General features: G+C 33.7%; 1 protein-coding gene across 4 annotated transcripts; it reads left to right on the forward strand.

The window, feature by feature from the left end:
* Positions 1-641: 641 nt before the first annotated feature.
* Positions 642-20,921, forward strand: LOC146955070 (putative helicase MAGATAMA 3). 4 transcript variants are annotated; one of them, XM_085719878.1, is made up of 21 exons: positions 642-771; positions 1,047-1,167; positions 1,279-1,429; positions 3,001-3,161; positions 3,270-3,443; positions 6,391-6,576; positions 7,398-7,433; positions 8,072-8,157; positions 8,399-8,449; positions 10,846-10,957; positions 11,033-11,138; positions 11,995-12,092; positions 13,491-13,601; positions 13,687-13,779; positions 14,335-14,388; positions 16,829-16,887; positions 16,990-17,074; positions 18,301-18,669; positions 19,646-19,768; positions 19,853-19,939; positions 20,427-20,921. In XM_085719878.1, exons 2-21 carry the CDS (start codon positions 1,072-1,074, stop codon positions 20,640-20,642), a joined length of 2,454 nt encoding a protein of 817 aa, XP_085576004.1. In that variant the 5' UTR covers positions 642-771; positions 1,047-1,071; the 3' UTR covers positions 20,643-20,921. The 4 variants fall into 4 exon arrangements, with proteins under 4 accessions (XP_085576004.1, XP_085576014.1, XP_085576009.1 ...); XM_085719888.1 differs by having other exon boundaries at positions 13,687-13,731; XM_085719883.1 differs by having other exon boundaries at positions 1,053-1,167.
* Positions 20,922-21,981: the final 1,060 nt, after the last annotated feature.

The raw sequence follows: 21,981 nt of genomic DNA on the forward strand, positions 1-21,981 counted from the left end.
TAAAAATATAAATTCTATGTCTGAGTTTATTTTAAAGGAGAGACTGTCCTCGTGAGCTTAACTCAGTTGGTTGGATAATGCATAAAAATATACTAGGTCTGGGGTTCAAACCCCGACCACTACCCAAAAAAAAGGAGAGACTAAAAATAAAAATGTAAAATTTTATCCTTATTTATTAATTTTGTTACGTCTGCAGCAACTTAACCTAATTTTTTCCCGCTCATTTGCTTTATTAGCAATTATTTAACCTAACAAATTCCATCTAAAAAAATGCATTGCACACCAATTTCATTCATATCATCTTGACTTTTTTTTTTTGAAGAAAATATTTTCTACCATATCAATGATCTTATGGGTTAAAGATTATTTATTGGTCTCTATTATAATCGTGAAAACCCGTGCGATGCACGGGTCAAAAGTCTAGTAGGATATAAAAATTATGAAATTTTTTACACGATACAAACATATTTAACCCACTTGGATTGACCTAGTGGTATTGGCTTGGGCCTGAGAGTGTGCTCCTACTCGAGGTCTCAGGTTCAATTTTCATCGTGTCTATTTGTGTGGGTTAATTTAGTTTCTTAAAAAAAAAAAACCAATAAAAATCACAGATAAAAGAGTATAAACCCTTTTGCTAAGTCGCCGGCACACTCTAAACCCTTCCGGTGGCAGTTTCGGTTAAGTCGTCGCCATTTTGCTGTGGTAGTCTGACTGCTAACCCTCTATCCGTCTCGTGTCGTCTCCTTCACACCGCGCACACTCCATTTTCAGGTAACTTAAACCCATCACCATTTTTTTTCTATTTTCATTTTCGAGTTCGAGTCTCTACATATAACTCGATTCATCCTATTTTACTTTCGTTGTTTCTCATTTTTAATAGAAAATTCGGTACTAATTTGTTGTTATTGTTGTTGATACGACTCTGTTTAACCGTTGTTGTTGTTGTTGTTGCTCTTGATATGCCCAAATGAGCCAAATTGTTTTGGTTCAATGATTATTATTGGAGAGAAATTTTCATATCTTATTAAGAAAAGTTGGTCGTGTAGTTACAGTTCGTTATACTCCGTTGTAATGGCGTTGGATAAGGAAAAGCTTGAAGAAGAATCCACAATTCATCGTTTCTACAAGATTATTCTTGCTTGGGATTACGTTACTCTAGAAGCCGAGGCAATTCATTCTCCTCTCTCTCTCTCTCTCACATTCATTTCTTTACTTTTTTCCATTCCCATATTCATATCTTTTGTTCATATTTTGTGTGTGTGTGTGTGTGTGTTTCAGAATAAGAGAAGAAACAATGGGAACGCTACTACTTCCAAACTCGTCAACGTCAAGAATCAATACAAAGATGTTCAAGATTATGTGAACACCTATGAGCCTCTCATTCTTGAAGAAGCCAAATCACAAATCATTCGTGGCGATAAAGATGAAGGTATTTTTTTTTTCTTTTACTTTTTACTAATTAGTAATACTTAGTTTGTTCAAATTCCCTTACACCAATAATAATTTGTGAAAATGACATAAATCAATGTAATTTTAGTTTATATGTGTCGGTGTCATGTCGGACACAATACATATCCTATATCGGGACACACCTAATACGAGGAGTATCTGTACTTCATAGACCCTTATGTATTAGCTTGCATAAGATGTTTTTGTAGCAAAAGATAAACTAAGGTTAAATTGTTTCTTTATATGCTATAAGTTGATTTTATAAGCTATACAACAACAACGATAACAAACCAAGCACTATACCATTGAGTGGGTTCGGCTACATGAATCAAATTGCGCCAGAGTTATATCATAAACCTTATTTCAACCCAACTCATTAACCTCTGAATATTTCTTAATAGTTTCTTGTATAGTTTTTTACAAGCTATGTTGGAGAACTTATGACAATAAGTTGAAAAAGCTTATGAAAACTTTCATAAGCTGTTTTCATAAGTTCTCCCAAACAGTCTAGCCAGTGTTGTTAAATATCCAGTATATCGGCGCTGTACCACTATTCTGTGTCGGAATTCAGGGTACCCAATACGATTAAGCAACTTTGATGTTTCCGAAATATCGGCGAGATTTCAAAATTCTGGTATATCAGTCATGATGCGCATATCGGAATTCTGCAATTTCAGCGTGTATGTTTTATGATAAAGCCCAAAATTATATTTTATTGGAAACTGATGGCTCGGTCAAATGGGTAGCCCCAATATGATGATCCTGTCTTAGTAGAATCGGAAGTAGAGTTTGTGGACATTGATTCAGATGATTCAATAGAAGAAGTTGAAGGATGTGCCTCACTATCTGAAAATGAGGATAATGATTATGTTGGGGAAGAGGAGAATAATTAGATCTTTTATCACTAGTTAGAACTTAGAACTACCAATTATTAGTTGTTTTGGTGTATTTAATTTTAGATTTTGAGTTTTAAGTCACTTTTAATATCTGTTTTTCGCTTTCTGCAATAATGTATGCAACTATGCATCATGCTTTATTAGTTGTTTGAACTATTGAGATTTTAAGTTTTATATCAAATAAAATCATTTTTAATTTCTGTTTATGTAGCTTTTGTTTCTTCATTTTTAATTTCTGTTTATGTAGCTTTTATTTCTTTTTAGCATGCTTTATATGCCCGCTACGCAATCCGCTATTTGTCATATTGAATTTTTGGTGATCCGATATTTTCCGTGAAGAGATATTTCTAACACCGAGTCTCACAAAACTTATGCCAGGGGATAAGCTCAAATAAGTCAATCCAAACAGGCTTGTACTATATCACATAACAATAGCGCAGTTTGTTAATATTCTTTGTATTGGTTCTGATGGCCAAGTTTATCAAACAGATAGCTTTTTCTAAGTTGTGTACTTGTGTTTCTTTGTTTGTTAAAGTTAAAAAATGGGCACTGCATTGTTTTTCTTGTTTTATAGTTTGAAATTTGAAAAATGTAGTCGGTCTCATTTACCTTGATGCTGAAGAGTTTTTATTTTTTTTTATATTGGTGATTGCAGGGGCTGAATGGAAGTTAGGGGCGGTACCGAATCGCGACAACAACAAGCCTGAACAGAGTCACAACAAGCCAGATGACTTTCATTTTCTAGAGTTTCTTTTTGATATGGAAGAGGGAGAATCAATATCACAGAATGATCTAATTCTGATTTCAAATGAAGAGGTACAAAGGGTTTAAGATTTGTGTTTTTGGACTTTGCAGATTCTGATACGATGTAATATGTACTGACATGTTTTTCCTTTTTACCTGTCAATACTCAATACTGGGAAGCGTGTAAATGACAATACTACGCATGCATTTGCTTTGGTGGAAAACGTGCAAAAATTTTCTGAACCAAAAGTTCTTCGAGTTAGACTCTATCTACCGGGAGATAATGTGAAATCAAGGCTGTTCAAAATGCGATCTCATATAAGCGTGGAAGGGAATCAATTGCATTTTATGAGGGTAACTTGCTTTATCTTATATTGTATTCTTGCTACAAGTATGAAATATTTTATTTCTACTCTTCTTATGATTTATAATAGAAATATTTCTTATGTAGATATTTTTCCTCTGTCAACTGTGAATTTGGATGTCCCACAAATTTTATTTCTATTAAATTCAGTTGATGTGATAATTTCGTTTAATAATCTGCTCTTTTGTATTATGCATTACATTTTTGTAAATAAAGATATTGATAATTTTAGGGTTTATTCAAAATTTTGTATTACGTCTGTTGAAATTCGAAAAAAGAATGCTGTTTTTTGTTTTATAGGCACTATGTAGGTCTCCTTGGAATAGTAGAACCACCTGAAGAATTTACATGTCAGGTCCTTTTATATACAAAGATGCTCGGAGTTTGTAGCACTAAAGGCAGTCCACAATAAGTTATAAACTAAACATAGCAATTTCATAATACATTCATTTATTCTCAACAGTTTCTTCCATTGACAATATGTGCACTGGTTCAGCTGCATGAAAATAATTGCATTTGATGCATTTTATATATTTCAATTGTATGTATGTAGTTTTACAATATGTGTGACAATATGCATTTGATGCAAATATGTGGTGTGCTCTAAACTAGGAAATGTGGCAACCTCTTTCTGCCCAAACTTTTTGTACCCGTCCTTTATTTTCCCCGAAATCTTATTTGAGTAGATTTCTTTTCTAAAGAAAGTTGAATTTAGCATTAGCATTTTTCAAATGTTCGTTTTGCCTTTTTATTTAACAAATCTAGCATATACATTTCACTTTTACCAATGTATTTTTTTGACGAATTGGGAGAAATGTGATAGACAAGGGCATCCATCCCAAGTATGTTCGCACCGCTAACCTAAGAAGACACACAACAAACATACAAATATTATTAAAAATGAAAAGAGAAACAAACCTCGGTAACAACTTACAAAACCAAAACCCAAAAAAAAAAAAAAAAAGAACAGAGACTTGGCCACACCCAGACAAATGAAAATTTATGAAAGCTATAAAACGGTAGACCAAACTTCTAACGAAATAAGTCCGAACTAATAAAAGCAAGGATATCATTTCACCAATAATAACATCGAGAACTAACGCCAACAGATGCCAATTTATCCGCACAGTTATTGCCTTTCCTATAAATGTGAAAACATTGAACTACATTGAGGAAATCAACTGAAGATAGTTTTACCATTTGGATCCGAGTCTCCAAGGAACAAGATTAGGAGAGGAGAACTACGAGTAGAATTACATTATGATCCATTATGATCACGAAAAATAACACCACCTCCAGCACGATAGGGAGTTCCTTTAGCAGCTCCATCAGTTTTAACTTTGATCCAATGACAAGGAGGAGGAACACAATACCTTCAATGATGCGAGGGACTTAACTGGGATGACCAGAAACACCAACAGCCTTAAAAAGACTGCCTTCATCAAAGGAAGACCGCTTTGCGACTTTTTGTCCAATTTCCAATAGGAGATGTAGAGTTAAAAACCATGTTGATAGCCGATCTGAGAGAAAGCTGTTTATTTTTAAAGCTGAATGAATTTCTACATTACCAAATAAACTAGAGGATATTGATTATTGCAACAACCAAAATATCATGAACATGAGGGTGGCAATAGCTGTTGCACAAATTGAAAATAAAATTTGTAGACGTTAAATCAACTTGAAAACGCCAAATAGATCCAAGCTAGCTCCAAATCTGCTCACTAAAGCTGCAAAATAAGAACAGATGATTAGCAGTCTCCCCTAGTTTGCAGTCAAGGCTACAAATAGGGACCACAGTGCATCCACTGTGTTTCAGGTGCTCATCTGTAGGCATGCGATTCTGTAACAATCACCAAGATATTTTCACTTTTTTTTTTGTATAGCTTGGTTGTTGTTGTTATTAGATTATGGTATTTAGAATTAGTTTCTACCAAATTTATTTCGAGATAAGCACAATAGCAGAAACCAGCATTAGGCCAGAGGTGTGCATGAACTGAAGGCACCTCGCTGTAAGCCATTGAATGTTGACCCTTTTCTTTTAAGTACACTGAATGGAAGGAAGTATACAATATTCGTGTGTTGTATATAAGTTATAATTAACCTTCACCACAATTTAACCAAGCCTGACCTGCTCAATTACTGTAATATCACATTGTAACACCAATTAATGGAAGTGTAGAACTTCCATATCAAAGTGTTCAAGGTTGGGATTTGATACAGTTGATATGATGTGTTAGCATGTTGTCAAGTAGAGGCTATAGTGAACCTTTTGGAAACAAATCGCAATCATTGTCTCAATTATATTTGCTGAATCTTATGAGTAGCTACTTGCCCCAAAATGAAAGATTCAAATTATGTTGTGGTGCCATTATGAAATAGGCCGTAGCTTCATGAGGCCGTAGCAGAATCTATAGTTGTGTTGCGTAGCATAGCGGCACTTAGGTGCTACACAAAATCTCATTACTTTGCATTTTTTAGTAGGTGGTTGTAGTGGCCAAATATTATCCAACTCGATGTTATAGCAGATGCAATAGTAAAACTGCTGGTTTTGAACCTGATCAGCATTGTACTTGTCTAACGCAAGCTTGGAGAGGCTAATGAGATGATGGCGAACATCATCCGTTATGCGAGTGGGACCGACAGTGGCAGCAAAATAGTCTAGAGGGATGATAGCATCAAATTTCTGTCCAGAATTATATATTCTTGAAGTTTACGTAATTTTCACTTTTTCGTTCTCTTTGTTTCCTCATTATGTTGAAGACTTCATCTCTAAGAAACAGTCAATCAAATGTTATTTTCATAGAATGAAACCACTTGTGTGTTATTTTATATTTAGGGAGTTTTAATCCTTGAGTAATAATTTGTGTTATTAGTTTGTAAGGCTTACAGGTTTTATTTATTGTTTTCTTACCAGTGAAGATTCTTATAAATATGCAGATGTGCAGTTTATCTACCATTGCTCGTGAGTATGTGGCTATACGAACGATAAGCAATCTCCCATTCAAGGATTTAATATTAAATGCTGTTGGAGAGGATTTTGGTTCTGAAGGATGGAAAATCCCATTACCTTTGGATAAATACGTTAATGATAGTTTCAATCCATATCAACGTGAGGCCATAACAGTAAGTTTTTACTCTAGAAGTTGAGTGCATTAAATAAAACATGTTTTCCAACCTGTTTTTAGCTTTATTAATTATCCTTTGTTTTTATTTTGTATTTTCAAAGCAATGCAGGGTTGTTCCTCCGTGTCATTGTTAGTAACTTTATATTGTTTGGAAACAATAAACAAGAGTGTCTGGAAATTAGTTAAGATGGCATATTGTCATGTTGGAATTTGGCATTTAATTAAGGATGTTGTTATGCTTAAAATATGTGATATATGACTTCTAGTGTATTAACGTGAATAAATTATAATAGTCTTATATTTTTCTTTAATCCTTTTCAAGTTCTGCCTATACTCTCAACATGTTTCTTGTCACACGTTTTCTTCTTCTGTACATGTTTGAAATTTCACTTGCACTTGTCACTGTTAAAGGCCTTGACTTTGACTTTTTCAGTCCCAACATTAAAAGACGCTGTCTGTTTGGATGCAGTGTTCAAGTATATTTTAACGTTTGAACATCATATTTTGTCAAAATTAACTTTTGTAACAGTAATTTTTTTTAGCTTTTTATTTTGATGCTCATCCATATATTCACTCTTATATTGAGTGAAAAATGAGCCTCCATATATTCACTCTTATATTGAGTGAAAAATGAGCCGACCTAGTTGATGGCAGAGGGATAGTTGATCTTTTGGTCAATTGTTACTCTTCACTTTCTCATGAAGATTTTCCTCTTTTTTATTTGACGCATAATTCATCAAGGCATTTATTGGAGTGTAGATTTCAAAGCTCATGTACCATCTGTTAATTCCAGAGAATTTTTTTATTTTCCTGTTGCAGGCTGGTCTATTATCAAAAACCTTTGTTCTGATACAGGTTTGTCTGTGTGCCTTGCTTCTGCAGTGAAATTCTTTTAATTTTTTGCATGCTTCCCTTTTGTTTTATGTAATACGTTATGTTTATATTGAATTCTTGTCTTAAGACTGGTTTGTTATTATTGGGAATTGGGGAATTTCATTACAAAGAACTGTCCATGTCTAGCTGTCATGCAACCATTTCCCCCTGTTTTTTTGGGGGAAATAACATGAGTTTTAAGGTTTAAAGAAAAAGGGAAATTAGTTCAAATTTTCTGTTTGACCTGAAATTAGTTCAAATTTTCTTTTCTTAGACAGTTTTTAGCGTTCTAAGAAACATGACTGGCCAGTTAGATTGGTTGGTCCATGATTTGGTTCAGTTCTTGTAAGAGATCTATTTTATTGTTTTCCTTTTGTATTTCTTATAATACAAAGCTTGCGCAACAGTTGTTGGGTGAGAGTTTGTTATTTATTACCACCAGAGCATAGGTTATGATGTTCATCTATAGTATATTGGGAGGTCCTATTTCTTGATAATGTACTTGTTTATGTAATTTCCCCCTTGCTTGATATTTTTATGCTTCTGTCTTCGTTTATCAATGTGTAGTTACAACCTTTTCAAAAAAAAACTAATAATTGAATCTAACCAACTCATTTTAGGGGCCTCCGGGTACTGGGAAGACTCAGACCATACTTGGGATTCTGAGTACTATTTTACATGCAACACCAATGAGAGTACAGTCAAAGTAAGTATAAGATCTTTATATATTTCTCCATTCTTTTATGACTACTACTTCTACTTCTGGCTTCTATTGTTCTTTTGTCTTGAGCAAAGATGTTATCTTAAGAGCATTTCTAGTAGAAGTGAAATTTTGATGCAATTTTCTCTTCTACAAAGCATGCTTTAAGTACGTTAGCTATATAATCTCACACTTTTGCCTTATATTTCTCTGTTATATATTTATTTTTATTTTATTTACTTTTTAGGAACGGGACCTTCGAGCTAAAGCAGGTGCCACAGTTACCAATTGAGGAGAAGTAAGTTTTGTTTTGACAACATCTGCCCTTTAATTTACTCATGAAAACTTAGCTTTCATGGATTTTGGTTTTCTCCTGTGGCTCTAATTTCGGACTGGCTTGTTCTTTTTATTTCCATATTGAGACATTTTTAAAATAATTTTATTCTATTAATGAGATATCAATCTGCTCTTCTCTTTTCATTCTTGGTTTCTTCTGGCTTCTTGTGTTATACATTTTAGCTCTGTGGCTGTACAGTACTTATCTTCCAGTAATTCATATTTGAAATGGTTTTGAATCAAATTGGAAATGCAATACGAGCAAAATCCAGTATTTATTGTAAATATAAGTATCAAGAAACTAGCTGTAACTAAGTGCATTTTTTCTTGGTTTCTCTTCATCTAAGTTGGTTCAACTTTACATTGCATCACATGAAGCTTGGAAGATTATTTAAAGCTGAGGGCATGATTTTCGGTCTTTTATGTTATTAAATCATTTGTTTGATATCTGCATTGTCCAAGGATAAATGAGAGAGAAGTAAGACATGCTTAAATTTAAGTAGGTTGTTATTTAGTAAAACACTTTGCTTAAAGTAGAAGGCTAAATGATCAATTATTGGATACTTGTTTACAAGGTTGTTAAAATCGCGATCTAACACTCAAGATCGTACGATCTTGCGATTCCGATGGCCATCACCGATCTGGATCGGGTAGAAGATCGGAAACGACGGCGGAGCGGACGGCGCGCCGAGGAAAAGCGGTTAATCGCAGAATCGGCGCTTTTCTTCGTTTTCTGCAATGGCTTTTGACCCGGGTCAGAGGTTGATGACCGACCCGACTAGGGTTGACCCGGTACCAACCAGCATAGACTCGACCCGTTTCGGTTATATTTTGACCCGTTTTCACTTGAAAAGGTCTGATTGTACCATTAATTTCGTTTTTTTGGGAGTTATTGGTGTTTAATTGAATCATTATGTTTGGAAATTGGGAATTTTTCTCCTCTTTTTCTCTGAAATTGTAACTGTTTCAATTATCATTCAATGACAATTATGGTTAATGAAAGTTTTTCTCTGAAATTGTAAATGTTTCAATTATTCATTCAATGACAATTATGGTTAATGAAAGTGTTTTTTTATAAAAGGCTATTTTTCTTGGTTTCTTTTATAATTTTGTCTATTAGGTGGGATCCTACGATCCTTGTTACGATCCTACGATCTACGCTCTTTCTATACCCCAACGATCTTTAGTGGGATCTCGATTTTGACAACCATGCTTGTTTAAGGAGGCATGATCACTTAAAAATAAAAAGTTGTACTCATGCCGAGCACTTCATGTACACTTTGGATACAATAAAACTAGCTACAGTTTCAATTTTTTCCTGAACTTTTATTCCATTGGATACTTGTTTAAGGAGGCATGATCACTTAAAAATAAAAAGTTGTACTCATGCCGAGCACTTCGTGGACACTTTGGATACAATACAACTAGCTACAGTTTCAAATTTTTCCTGAACTTTTATTCCAATACAAATAGGAACCAGAATACCGCGATAATTAGATAATTCATGGTATTTCTTATGTATACACTGATTCTTGCTCTCTTTTAAGACAATAATTATTTCTTTTGAGTGAAGAGTATGAGTTATGATAATTTTATAGAGTAATGATATTCGTACAACCATTTGATGACAATTTTTGTGACAACCTTCTTTTTCTCTCTTCTTATTGGCCAAAAACAAAAGAGAGAGAAAAAGGAAGAGAGAGACTAAGAACATAATGTATGAGAGAGAAAGTTGTTCAAAAGTTGTCACAAAATGATTGTACAAATCTCATTTCTTAATTTTATATGTTCCATTTATCATTGCATGTCCTATGATTTTCAAACTTATATGCTCCTGTGTCTTATGGAATCCATATTTTATGTTCTAACTAACAAGTCAACATTATTTGGTCGAGTGTTAGAAATTTTGAATGATGACATATTCTTATGGCAGTTAACTTCCGCACTGATAAAGTTGATTCTGGCCTTCTTATTAATTAGTATTCCTTATGCAAAATGGCTCCCTCTTTCATCTTGGTATTTTTTAGACAGTGTTGCACACGTAATAATCTTATAATATGTTCCTATCAAATGATACACTCATTCTGTTTTCATCTTCTCGATTGGTTTTAGTTTGTCAGCTCTCTTGTTATTGCATTGTAAATTTGTCAGTTCTTCTTATTTTTATTTGTTTAAGAATCAATTTACGACGCTGACCATTTCTACCATTAGACCATACTAATCAAAAGAGAACTAAAAATGGTTGTTATAATAGCTTTGTTAGTGTATTCTGTATTGTGCTAAATATATTATATCTTGCTAGAAGATTTTTTTATTTTTTTATTTTTATACAATTTTCTGTTGTTTTTTCTTTTGCAGACGTAGACATTGGAGATTAGCATCTCCATGGTTACATGGCATCAATCCAAGGGATAGTCTGATGCCAAAAGATGGTGATGATGGTTTTTTCCCAACTACTGGAAATGAATTAGTAAGTGCTTTACAATTCATCAGTTAAGTTTCTTAGTTTTACAAAACAATGTCTAATAATCATGGGTGTGATCAGAAACCTGAAGCTGTAACTTCAACTCGTAAGTATCGTGTAAGAATTCTAGTATGCGCCCCTTCAAATTCTGCCCTTGATGAGATTGCGTTGCGGGTTTTCAGTGGAGGTATGAAATCTCACTTGCCTTTCTTGTTGTCTTTTTATATTAAGCAACAATAGCCACACTTAGTTCAGTTTCTTCTTCTCACATAATACTTGTTTTGTTTAAATGCCTTTATTAAGGGAAAACGTTTAATTAGAGAATGCAGTCTAAGTTGATTAACACTTAGTTAGTTTTGTTAATTGTATTCTAAGCTTGCTGTGCATGCTGTTCTTAGCTGAGTACAGCTGGCTCTTACTTGTATCTTCCTCTATTCAATCATAATATGAATACACAAAATTCTGTTAGATATTCAGTTACAGTTTCTGCTCTCTCTCTCTCTCTCTCTCTCTCTCTCTCTCTCTCTCTCTCTCTCCTCTTATTGTTCAAGCTTTCACCATTGTTCAACAGTGGCTGAACTTAAACAAGGTTGTGCTTTCATCGTGCATTCACTTGCATGAGTTGACAATGCTACTTTCATACATCACAGTATTTGACAATTAGTCAACTGAAAGTAATTCTACATTGAAATGTAATGCTTAAAGTTCCAATACTTGCACAATTGGAATGATTATATATTTTAAAAGCAGAGACGATACATAGTATGCATTTTGATGTTACCCCCAATTTTAGGTCTCTATTTGTTGCCAGTGATGGCATTATTCTTGGGTGGGGGTTAAAGGTTTACCTGGGATACCCGTTATTAGGATGTTATTGCCAACCAGGTGGTGCGGCTAGTCCTTGTAATTAATTATGCTGTATTATAAGCAGACTGGACTGAACTTGTATTTTTTAATTTTTTTTTCTCTTGTTAATTTTCTTATATACATATGTTTTATAATTATATATTTAGTTTTTAATTATTGTTCATGAATGTTCTTAGGCATCCACGATGAAAATAACAAAGCTTATTGCCCGAAAATTGTGAGGGTTGGTCTCAAAGCACACCATTCTATCAAGGCTGTTACCCTAGACGAACTTGTATGTTGATTTATCAGATTAAACCAAATGTCTTTTAAACTAGCTATGACACTACTGCCATTATTATCTGATCTTCCACATCACTACGTTAAAATGTTATGATAGCATGATCATGCATGACCACTCATGAAGCAAGCTTAACTATTGATTATAAAACACTTAGATAATCTAAGATCTAAATGTTAGATGAATAAGCTTATTTTTGAGCTTATGCAAATAAATAAGCTTTTATGTATTATTTATAAGCTTGTGAAGGTAGTTTATGAAAAAAAATGCTTGTGAAGGTACAATTTTCATTAGCGAGAAAGTTATGAAGTAACATAAAAACTTATTTATTTGTATAAAGCTATTTTTCATAAGCTAAAAAATAAGCCAATTCAAACGGGCCCTTATTCATGCACAGAACATTTCCTATTTGGAATTAACTGTCCAGGTAAATGTGTGGCATGCATCTTTGAAGGTTTTGTTTCATCTTCATCCCTTCAATTTTTATTCAACTCAAAACACATATTCACATTGAATCCATAAAAAAAAAACTAATACAAATTAGGGAAAATTAAAGAAACAAAACCATGAACCCAGAAAACAAATTTAATCTTTAAAAAACCCCTCAGGAACAGGTTGGGATGAGGAACGAGTTGTATCAAGGAATCAAAAATTAATTTTTGCACCCAAAACTGTAGCAAAGCAGTGGCAATAAAAAATACCGTCAAAGAAGAGTCTTAGATTTTTCTCATGTTAAATCAAGGAATCTACAATTTGGGATGAGGAACGAGTTGTGAGAGACGGAGGTTTCAGTTGAATACGGAACGATTTTTGGGAGAGAGAAGGTTCTGTGGTTTGTTGTTTTGAGGGTGAAATAAGAAAAAGGTTTCCTAATTGGATAGGTTATTTCTAACCCAGCCAATAGTCAGGATAGAAAATACAAAGGTCCGTCAGGATAGGATTAATAATAGGATTAATGTATCATGTCCAATTGGTTTATCAAACAAAAGATAAGAGTAGGATATGATAGATTTATCATATCCTGCCTCCTTATCCTGGCCATCAAACGGACCCTTGGACACATTGAATAGTTGGCCTTTTCTTCAAGAATATAAATTGAATGTGATACATATTTTCTAGAACGGGAAACCTTTGAGTTAGAAAGTAGTTTGAATATTGAATTGGAATCTTTGCCTTGATTTCTTATATAGTGCGTGTTTGGATTAGCTTATTTTGGAAAAATATTCTTTTTTATTCTTGCTTCTCTAGATAGCTTTTGGAAGAAAAGACATTATTTCTCATCAGTAGGCTGTACCATATATTGACATTGACATATTGCAATTTGAATGGTTCATATGGGATTAACAAATGTCATCCGGGGTCAAATTTTGATGTTTAAAATTTGACTTACAGCTGAAAAAAAGACGTAGTGCCAACATATCATCTACTGGTAAGCAGAATAATGCTTCTGCAGGAAGCAATGATGACACTATCCGAGCTGCAATTTTGGATGAGGCCACAATTGTATGTATTTCAAGGTTTATGTTTAATTCTAAATAAAATGCAATAAGCAATGTTATTTTCTCATTATCTTCTTTGGTCTTTGCAGGTCTTCTCCACCCTCAGCTTTAGTGCTTCAAATGTTTTCAGTAAAGTAAGTCGAAACTTTGACGTTGTGATTATAGATGAAGCCGCACAAGCTGTAAGAGTGAAATCTTCTTTGGTTTAATTTCTGAATCATCTACTAGATTGTTTTCAATATAAACTTGGCAATGTTTTGTCCAAACTATCAATAAAGGAACGATAATTGCAATTTGTGCAGGATTGTAGTGGATATTTTTTTATTTTTTTGTGAAGGGATTGTAGTGGATTTGAAAGGAGATAAAAACAACCCACCTTAACAATTATTATGAATTAATCACAACCATTAATTATTATTAAAATGAAGGGTCAAAATTTGGAGTAAGTCTTTAGACTTACTCTTGGAGTCAATGAATCCCTTCTCTCTCTCTCTCTCTCTCTCTCACACACACACACACACACACATATATATATGTGTGTGTGTGTGTGTGTGTGTGTGTGTGTGTGTGTGTGTGTGTGTGTGTCTAGAGTACCTTTAGATAATTTTAACATTTAATGGTTCAGTTCCTGACTATTTTGTTAACTTATTAATATTTGTCAATATGAAACGATAATCAATGTTGCCTATGTTATTGATTTACTTCATCTCTCTATATGTCATGTTGATTCTAAACAGGTGGAACCAGCAACTCTTGTTCCCTTGGCCAATAAATGCAAAAAAGTTTTTCTGGTATTTTCAATACTCTTCCTTTCCTTTCATTATATTACTCTGCTATTTTTATATTTTATAATATTTAAGTTGAAGTTATGTCTTAATATGCCTAGTTTTACATGTTAACTATCTAACTATCACTTCAGTACAAATTTCAATGGAAGTAATACCTTTTGACAACATCTGTAAAGAAAGTGAATTATTATCCATCGTAGCCTTTAAACTTAAAAGGTGTGAAATGGTATTTAGAAAGAGAAAAAAAAATCAAAATTCTTGGTTGCTAATTGTTTAAACAAGCCTACCAAAAGAAAATATTATTGTGCAACAATTATAATTGAACCTTGTTAGATAATAAAGTGTCGGGCTATGTTATTGGGCCTTTATATTAGTAAGTTAGAGTCTATTAGATTTATTATATATTCTCTTATAACATTTTGTAATATTATGCAATTGATATTACATGAAACCCTAGCCGTTTTTGTTGTTGTCTCTCTTTCTCTATTTTGCATTTGTATTGTTAACATGGTATCTAGAGCTTGTTTTGATCCACCTTGAAGGACTTGTTGCTTCCGCGTTGAATTCCCAAAAGTTTGGGAAAGTGTTTGGTTTAGTCTTTGATGGTCGGTTCAGTTTATACACTGCAATATTTGGTTTGTTCTCTTCATCGGTTTGTTTCTTATTGTATTTAGTAATTTGCAACATTGGTGCTTCGATGATTGTTTTAAAACAAATAAAAAAAAAACTTTTGTTGAATCCCGATCTAAGATCATCTTTTTTGGAATTGAAATTGTGCAATTTGGAGAATGAAGCGGCTCCTGTTTATTTGATTCTCATTGGTTGGTCTTGCACAATTTTATTTTGTTTTGGATTAGAGTTCTTGCTTGGATTGGGTATTGGTGAGTACATATACTCATTAGACAAATTTTGTGTTTAAATTTTGTTTGAAACATGGGTTCTTGGTTTTCCTAGTCTTCGTGCCTTATTAATTGTTTTGAGTTTTGTTTCTTTTCCTTTTGTCATTTTGCTGCAATCAAGTTTGCTTTTGGGATTTTCATTAAAATTGGATTGATAGGTCATTTGTGTTTCTTTCCTGGTTCCATGTTTATGTGTTCGGACCAGTCTCAGTTTTTAGTTTATTTATTTGAGTCTAGTTCCTTGTTTGTGGGTTGTTCGAGTCTTGGTGTGTTTTTATGGCTTTTGTGGTGTTTGGGTTAGGCTTTCTCGGTCTCTTTATTGTTCTTTGGTTTGATTTATTTTGGTTTGCAGTTTGTGTTGGATTAGTTTCGTTCGGTTTAGTCTGGTTCATTGTGGTTCGTATTGGTTCGTCAATTTGTCCTTGCATGGTTCGTTTGGTTCAGTTCGGTTTGATTTGGATTCGTTTTCAATTTGTTTGGTTGTTAGGTGAGTCAAGATAGTCCTCACAATTGGTTTGTTTGTTTGGTGGGTCAAGCGCTCATAATTTGGTTGTTTGGTGAGTCGAGTGCTCACAATTTGGTTTCTTCTCCCCCTTTTGATTCTTCAATTTGGTTGTTTGGTGAGTCTAGTTCTCACATTTGGTTATTTGGTGAGTCGAGTGCTCACAATTTGGTTTCTTCTCCCCCTTTTGATTCTTCAATTTGGTTGTTTGGTGAGTCTAGTTCTCACATTTGGTTGTTTGGTGAGTCGAGTGCTCACAATTTGTTTTCCTCTCCCCCTTTTGATTCTTCAATTTGGTTGTTTGGTGAGTCGAGTGCTCCCAATTTGGTTTCTTCTCCCCCTTTTGATTCTTCAATTTGGTTGTTTGGTGAGTCGAGTGCTCCCAATTTGGTTTCTTCTCCCCCTTTTGATTCTTCTGATTGCACTTCTCCCACTTTTGATGATTCTTTGGTTACTCCTCTATTGTTCTTATGTATGACTGCTTCTTTATATTGGTTCTATTGTTTGGATAGTTCTCTCTTTGATTGGTTGATGGTGGTGGTTCTTGCTGCTCTCCCTATGAAGATAACTCATTTTGGTTGCTGCTCTCCATTGGTTTTGTTACCAGCTGATTTGGTTTATTTTTCTGGGTTAATTTGTAACAAGCTTAAAGCTTAGTAAGCTTCAGCTTGAGGGGTAGTGTTAGAACTTTATATTATCTAGTATGTTTCTTCGTATTTTGTTTGACAAACTCACAATGCTTCTTTGTGATGCATCATGAGTTTGAGGGTAGGTGTTAGATAATAAAGTGTCGGGCTATGTTATTGGGCCTTTATATTAGTAAGTTAGAGTCTATTAGATTTATTATATATTCTCTTATAACATTTTGTAATATTATGCAATTGATATTACATGAAACCCTAGCCGTTTTTGTTGTTGTCTCTCTTTCTCTATTTTGCATTTGTATTGTTAACATTATAAATGTTGCTGGAATAAACACTTTGAAAATCATTTGGGATAATGTTGTTCTTACCACTGTTACTCTTTCTTGCTATTTTCTAAGGTTGGTGATCCAGCTCAACTTCCAGCAACCGTAATTTCGGACATTGCTAAAAATCATGGGTAAGCAAATTATGTTGCGGATAGTTGTATTGATATGATACATAAATCGAATCTTTTGATTAAGACCTGATTTTTGTGTATTTTATGATTCTTGAACTTAAGATATGGAACAAGCTTATTTCAAAGACTGAAGCAGGCTGGTTATCCCATTAAAATGTTGAAGACACAATATCGAATGCATCCTGAGGTTGGTGCTTATGTTTAGCAGACTCCTCCAAAATTGTTTTGTTCAATATGTGTGCTTATTTTGTGATTAAATGAATATCAAAAGGTTGATGCATGAGATAATTTCATTAGCAAACTAAGTAGATACTTCTAAATTTTGATGTATTTTTATTTGGCAGACTCATACTATTTGGTACAAACAGATACTAAGACCCTTGATACTGGAATAAATACAACAAACAATTATTCTTGTCCTTTTGGAAGACTGTTTTGCAACAAATTTATACTGAAGAAATATTTATTAGTTGTTAATCTGCGCGTCTAAAATATGCACCACAAAACTAAGTTTCAAAGGCATCATATGGCTGTGATTAGTAGTCCCCTTCTCTCTTCGAGTTACTGCTCTGATTTGGTTTTCTTTATTCCGATTATGTGAATATTTTGTTTACATATTTATGATATTAGATCTTATTATCCCTATAATTTAGCGGTCTTGATTGTAAACTTTTGATTATAAATAAATTAGGCTGAGGGTTTAGTTTCAAGAAATTCAATCAATTCATTCAAGATGGTATCAGGGCTTGGTTACCCTCGCTATTTTTTTTTGATTTTTTTTTTTAAGTCTGGTCCTGTAGCAGCCATGACTGCCGTCTCTATAGTGCAGCGTCGTCACCGGAAGGCTCCCATCTGCCACTCTCCAAATTTTCGTCGCTGTAGAAGTCCTCATGCCCCGTCACCACCTGCCATCCTTTTCGGATGAGTTTAGCAAAACTTGAGTAAAATTGAATTATTGTTTTGGAGGAATGAATTTTTGATGATGCTTAGTCAGGACACTGGTAAAGGAAAATTTTTAAATTGTATACTATATATTCGAAATAGGAGGAGATAATGTTTTAAATTGAAGCATACATATTACAGATGTCAAATCTAAAACGTAGCAAAATATTCAAGGCTTCACATCCAGAGTTCGTTGGGTATTTTCCCTTGGATATGATTTCTTTGCATTACGAAGAAAACATTTACCTGTAAGATAGAGTTTCTTGAAATGTATCAACTTCTACCAATCATGCTAGGATGTGGGCTTTGAGAATCGAAGATTTAGTCCTTTATAATTTTTTTTAGATAAATTCCATCACTATGTTGCTTTCTTCTTCTGTTATTTACTTTAATCTTCATTCTGTGTTTTCTCAATCTCAAAATTTCCCGACACTTTTTCTCTGTGATTTTTATTATATTATGATCAAACAGATAAGAAGCTTTCCCTCGATGGAGTTTTATAACAATTCCTTGGAAGATGGGGAGGGCGTCAAAATACAGACAGAACGTGATTGGCATAGGTACCGCTGCTTTGGCCCATTTTCCTTCTTTGATATACACGAGGGTAAAGAAACTAAGTCATCTGGGAGTGGTTCGTGGGTAAATGTGGAGGAAGTTGATTTTGTCCTGTTATTGTATCAAAAATTGGTATCACTTTATCCCACACTCAAGTCAGGAAACCAAGTTGCAATTATAACACCCTACAGTGGACAAGTCAACCTCTTCAAACAACGTTTTGAAGAGACTTTTGGCGTGTCAGCAGAGAAATTAGTGGATATATGTACCATTGATGGTTGCCAGGTAAACTAGCTTTATGATAATTATATGGTAGCCTTCTTTTTCATATTTGCTTTTGGTGTGTGTTAAATAATCAACAATTGCAGATTGTTGGAAATCCCACCCCGACCGCGAGGGGGTGTGTTGGTAATCCCACCTTAATTGCGATCTGCCCCTAGTTGCCTTATGTTGGCTTGTCTCTGAGAGGGTGGATTTAGTCCCGCATCGGTTAGATAGGAAGCTTGATCAGAGTTTATAAAGAGGAGGCACTCCTCACCTTACAAGCCGGTTTTGTAAGGATGAGTTAGGCCCCAAATTTCAACACACACTTGAAAATGGTTCTAAATTTTAATCATTTGGAACATCATTAACCCGACATCTAGTATTACTGTAAAGGGCATTTGAAATAACTTATTTGAGTTTATCTTATAACATAAGCACCCATGCAAGTGTCTGGAAAATCTTATGGAAATAACTTATATAGAACTAAACAAAAATAGCCTATACATTGACATATACAACAAGTGCCCATTTTTGCCAATGACTGCCCCCAGGTCACCAAGTTCATTCTGCACCAACATAATGTTTCCACTCAAACTAATATACTACTTATTTGCATGAATTGTCTGTACCTTTTGATGGTGTGATGGAGGACCAAACTGGAACTGGTATTGTTCCTATATAATAATGTAAATAAGGAAACAAATATCTAATCTTTCACAGTGAAGAAACTAGAGCCATTCATTTGAAGCATTTTTTACATTGTTCCAGTGGTCGGGTCTTGTTGCACAGTTTTCCCAAGATTGAATTTATAAAACTTAGAAAGTTGGAGGAATAGTTTGTGGCTAATTGAATTGTGTATTTTATAATGTCTTTCATCTCAATTAGTTGTCACTTAAGGATTGCAATAACTCGGGCTTCTTCCCTCTCTAATATGCTTCTTACATGGTAATCACATTGAATTTGGGACTAAAGACGAGTACTCTCATTTCTATTTCAGGGGCGTGAAAAGGACGTTGCAATATTTTCATGTGTCAGAGCAAGTAAAGAAGGAGGTATAGGGTTTGTGGATAACAATCAACGAATGAACGTTGGGATCACCAGAGCAAAGTCTGCAGTTTTGGTACTGTATCATTTTGGGGTTAACATTATTCTTTCAACAATTACCATAGCTGTAACGTGATGCATTTTTGTTGTGTTTCTGTAGGTGGTTGGGTCTGCCTCAACATTGAGGAAGAACGTACAATGGAACAAGCTTGTGGAAAGTGCTGAGAAAAGGGACTGTTTCTTCAAAGTAAATATTCTGAGAAGTCACTTACATGTCTTCTAACAGTCATGCAGAAAAACTCAACGCATTAAAATTTTAATTGAGCCTATCTGGTCAAATTTTGCATGCTTTATTACTCTTTCATTCAGTATGCTTTTTTAATAATCTTTCATTTAGAATGTTTAGATATCAAGTTTTAGGTCACAACTTGAATCCATCTAATTTGATACCGACCCAAATATTTTTGCAAGTCGTACTTGATGTTGAAGTTTAAATGCATGTTTGAATTCACTTTTGTCAGGTAAAATTTAGTCTAGTAATATAAAACTGAGTTTGATATGGTTGAGTGTTCTCAATTAGATTTGTTTTCGCCTCTATAATAGATTCTAACTTGAAGTTGTGATTTATATTTGTAGCCTCTACCAATAATTTTTAATCTTAAATTTATTATTCAACTCATTTTTACGTCACCATTTAACCAAACAAACACTGACACAACAATTTCCTTATGCAGGCGTCTAAACCATATCCCTCATTCTTAAGTGATGAAAATCTTGAATCCATGAAGAAAAAAACAGATGAACCACCTGAGGAGACAGAAAGTGCTGATAGAGTAAACAATGATGCGCGAATGGACAATGTTGCAGAACATACTTATCAAGAGCAAGCTGATGACAACGATTATGGAGACGGGGATGCTGACATGGGTTATGGAGGTGATGATGATTAGGATTACTAGTTGTTAGAAATTAGAATTTGTATAGATGAGCAGAAAGGTTCTGTTTATGAATTTTACCAGGACTAAGGTAAATTGTAAACTGGATTAGACTCCAATTTTTTTTGAAAGATCCAATTAATGATAGTAATGTGTCATCTTTGATGCAAAAATGAAAAAAAAAAAATCTTATTTATGACTCCTTCCTACTTAAGTGTTCTTTATGAATATGATGATACTGTTTCCAACAATTAAATTTATGACAAATTTACTACAAAGAAAAGTTATGTGAAACCATACATTTGTCTTGAAGACACTTTTCCTTAGTTATCCAAGTATAGAAATCCGATTGAAATATCTTATTATTAAGGTATCCCTTGTGAACTTGGTAATTCTTAGTTCAATTGATTGAGTTTATTCATATGGCGTGTGTGAAGATCTTATTGGTAGATAATGTGTATCAATTTCTTGAGCCTTAAGGCATGAGATTTAGGCAGCCTAAACTATTTATATATAAAAAAAAGGGTTTTGATTAATTATAATTAGGGGCTTTTTTTAAAAAAAAAAATATATAATTAGGATCATGTTAATTTGTGTTCAGCTTGGTGGCAGAATCTAAGGATGGTGATTATATTTTGAAAACATCAGTTTTTAACTTCTTGTGCAATGAATGAAATACATAATTTTCAATAGTTTTTATTTTATTTTTATTTAGTACAATAACAAGTGTCTTGAGGGATATTCATGGGTCCAAATGTCCTGTTCAACTCGTTGACCAAAACCAGCTCAACTAGTATTTTACTCGAATCCGCTTGAGTTTGAGTTCAACCCGAATCGACCCGTTCAAATTAGAAGTGTTTTGGTTTGTTCAAACTTGACGTGTTTTGGTTTGGGAAACGAGTTTATGATTTCAAAACCGCGAACCTGAAAACTGATCCTGCCAGAATTTTTTTTATTTTTGATAATAAAATTAAGACTTTAAGTGTTAATCTTGAAATGTTTAAATATATTCAAGTGTTAAAAGTAAATGTTGGAATTTTATGAAATATAATGTAATTTACATTTAATTACATCTATTTTTTGAAGATTTTTAGAAAAGTTATATCTAATGACCCGTTGACCCAATCCAAATCAACATGCTCATCATTGGTTGGGTTGGTTTGGATGATGTAAAAAAATGTGAATCATCCAACCCTAGCCAATTAAGTTTGATTGGGTCGAGTAATAGGTTTAACCAAAACCAATCCAACACAACTTGTGAACATCCCTAATAATATGTGAGTATTATTTTTTTAAATGTTAATAGGTGAGTTAATATGAAATATTGATGTAATTTTCTTAAATGTAGTTCTGG

Source organism: Medicago sativa, chromosome 1, assembly GCF_051527215.1.
Source record: "Medicago sativa cultivar Bolivia chromosome 1, Bolivia_mono, whole genome shotgun sequence".
In the NCBI taxonomy this organism is placed as follows: Eukaryota; Viridiplantae; Streptophyta; class Magnoliopsida; order Fabales; family Fabaceae; genus Medicago; species Medicago sativa.

What these genes read in the sequence shown, in the direction of transcription:
- LOC146955070 (XM_085719878.1), top strand. Translation starts at nt 1,072, where the DNA reads ATGGCGTTGGATAAGGAAAAGCTTGAAGAAGAATCCACAATTCATCGT. An exon ending in ACGTTACTCTAGAAGCCGAG is followed by an intron (nt 1,168 to 1,278) that starts GCAATTCATTCT and finishes TGTGTGTTTCAG; the next exon opens with AATAAGAGAAGAAACAATGG. An exon ending in AATATCGAATGCATCCTGAG is followed by an intron (nt 17,075 to 18,300) that starts GTTGGTGCTTAT and finishes ATGATCAAACAG; the next exon opens with ATAAGAAGCTTTCCCTCGAT.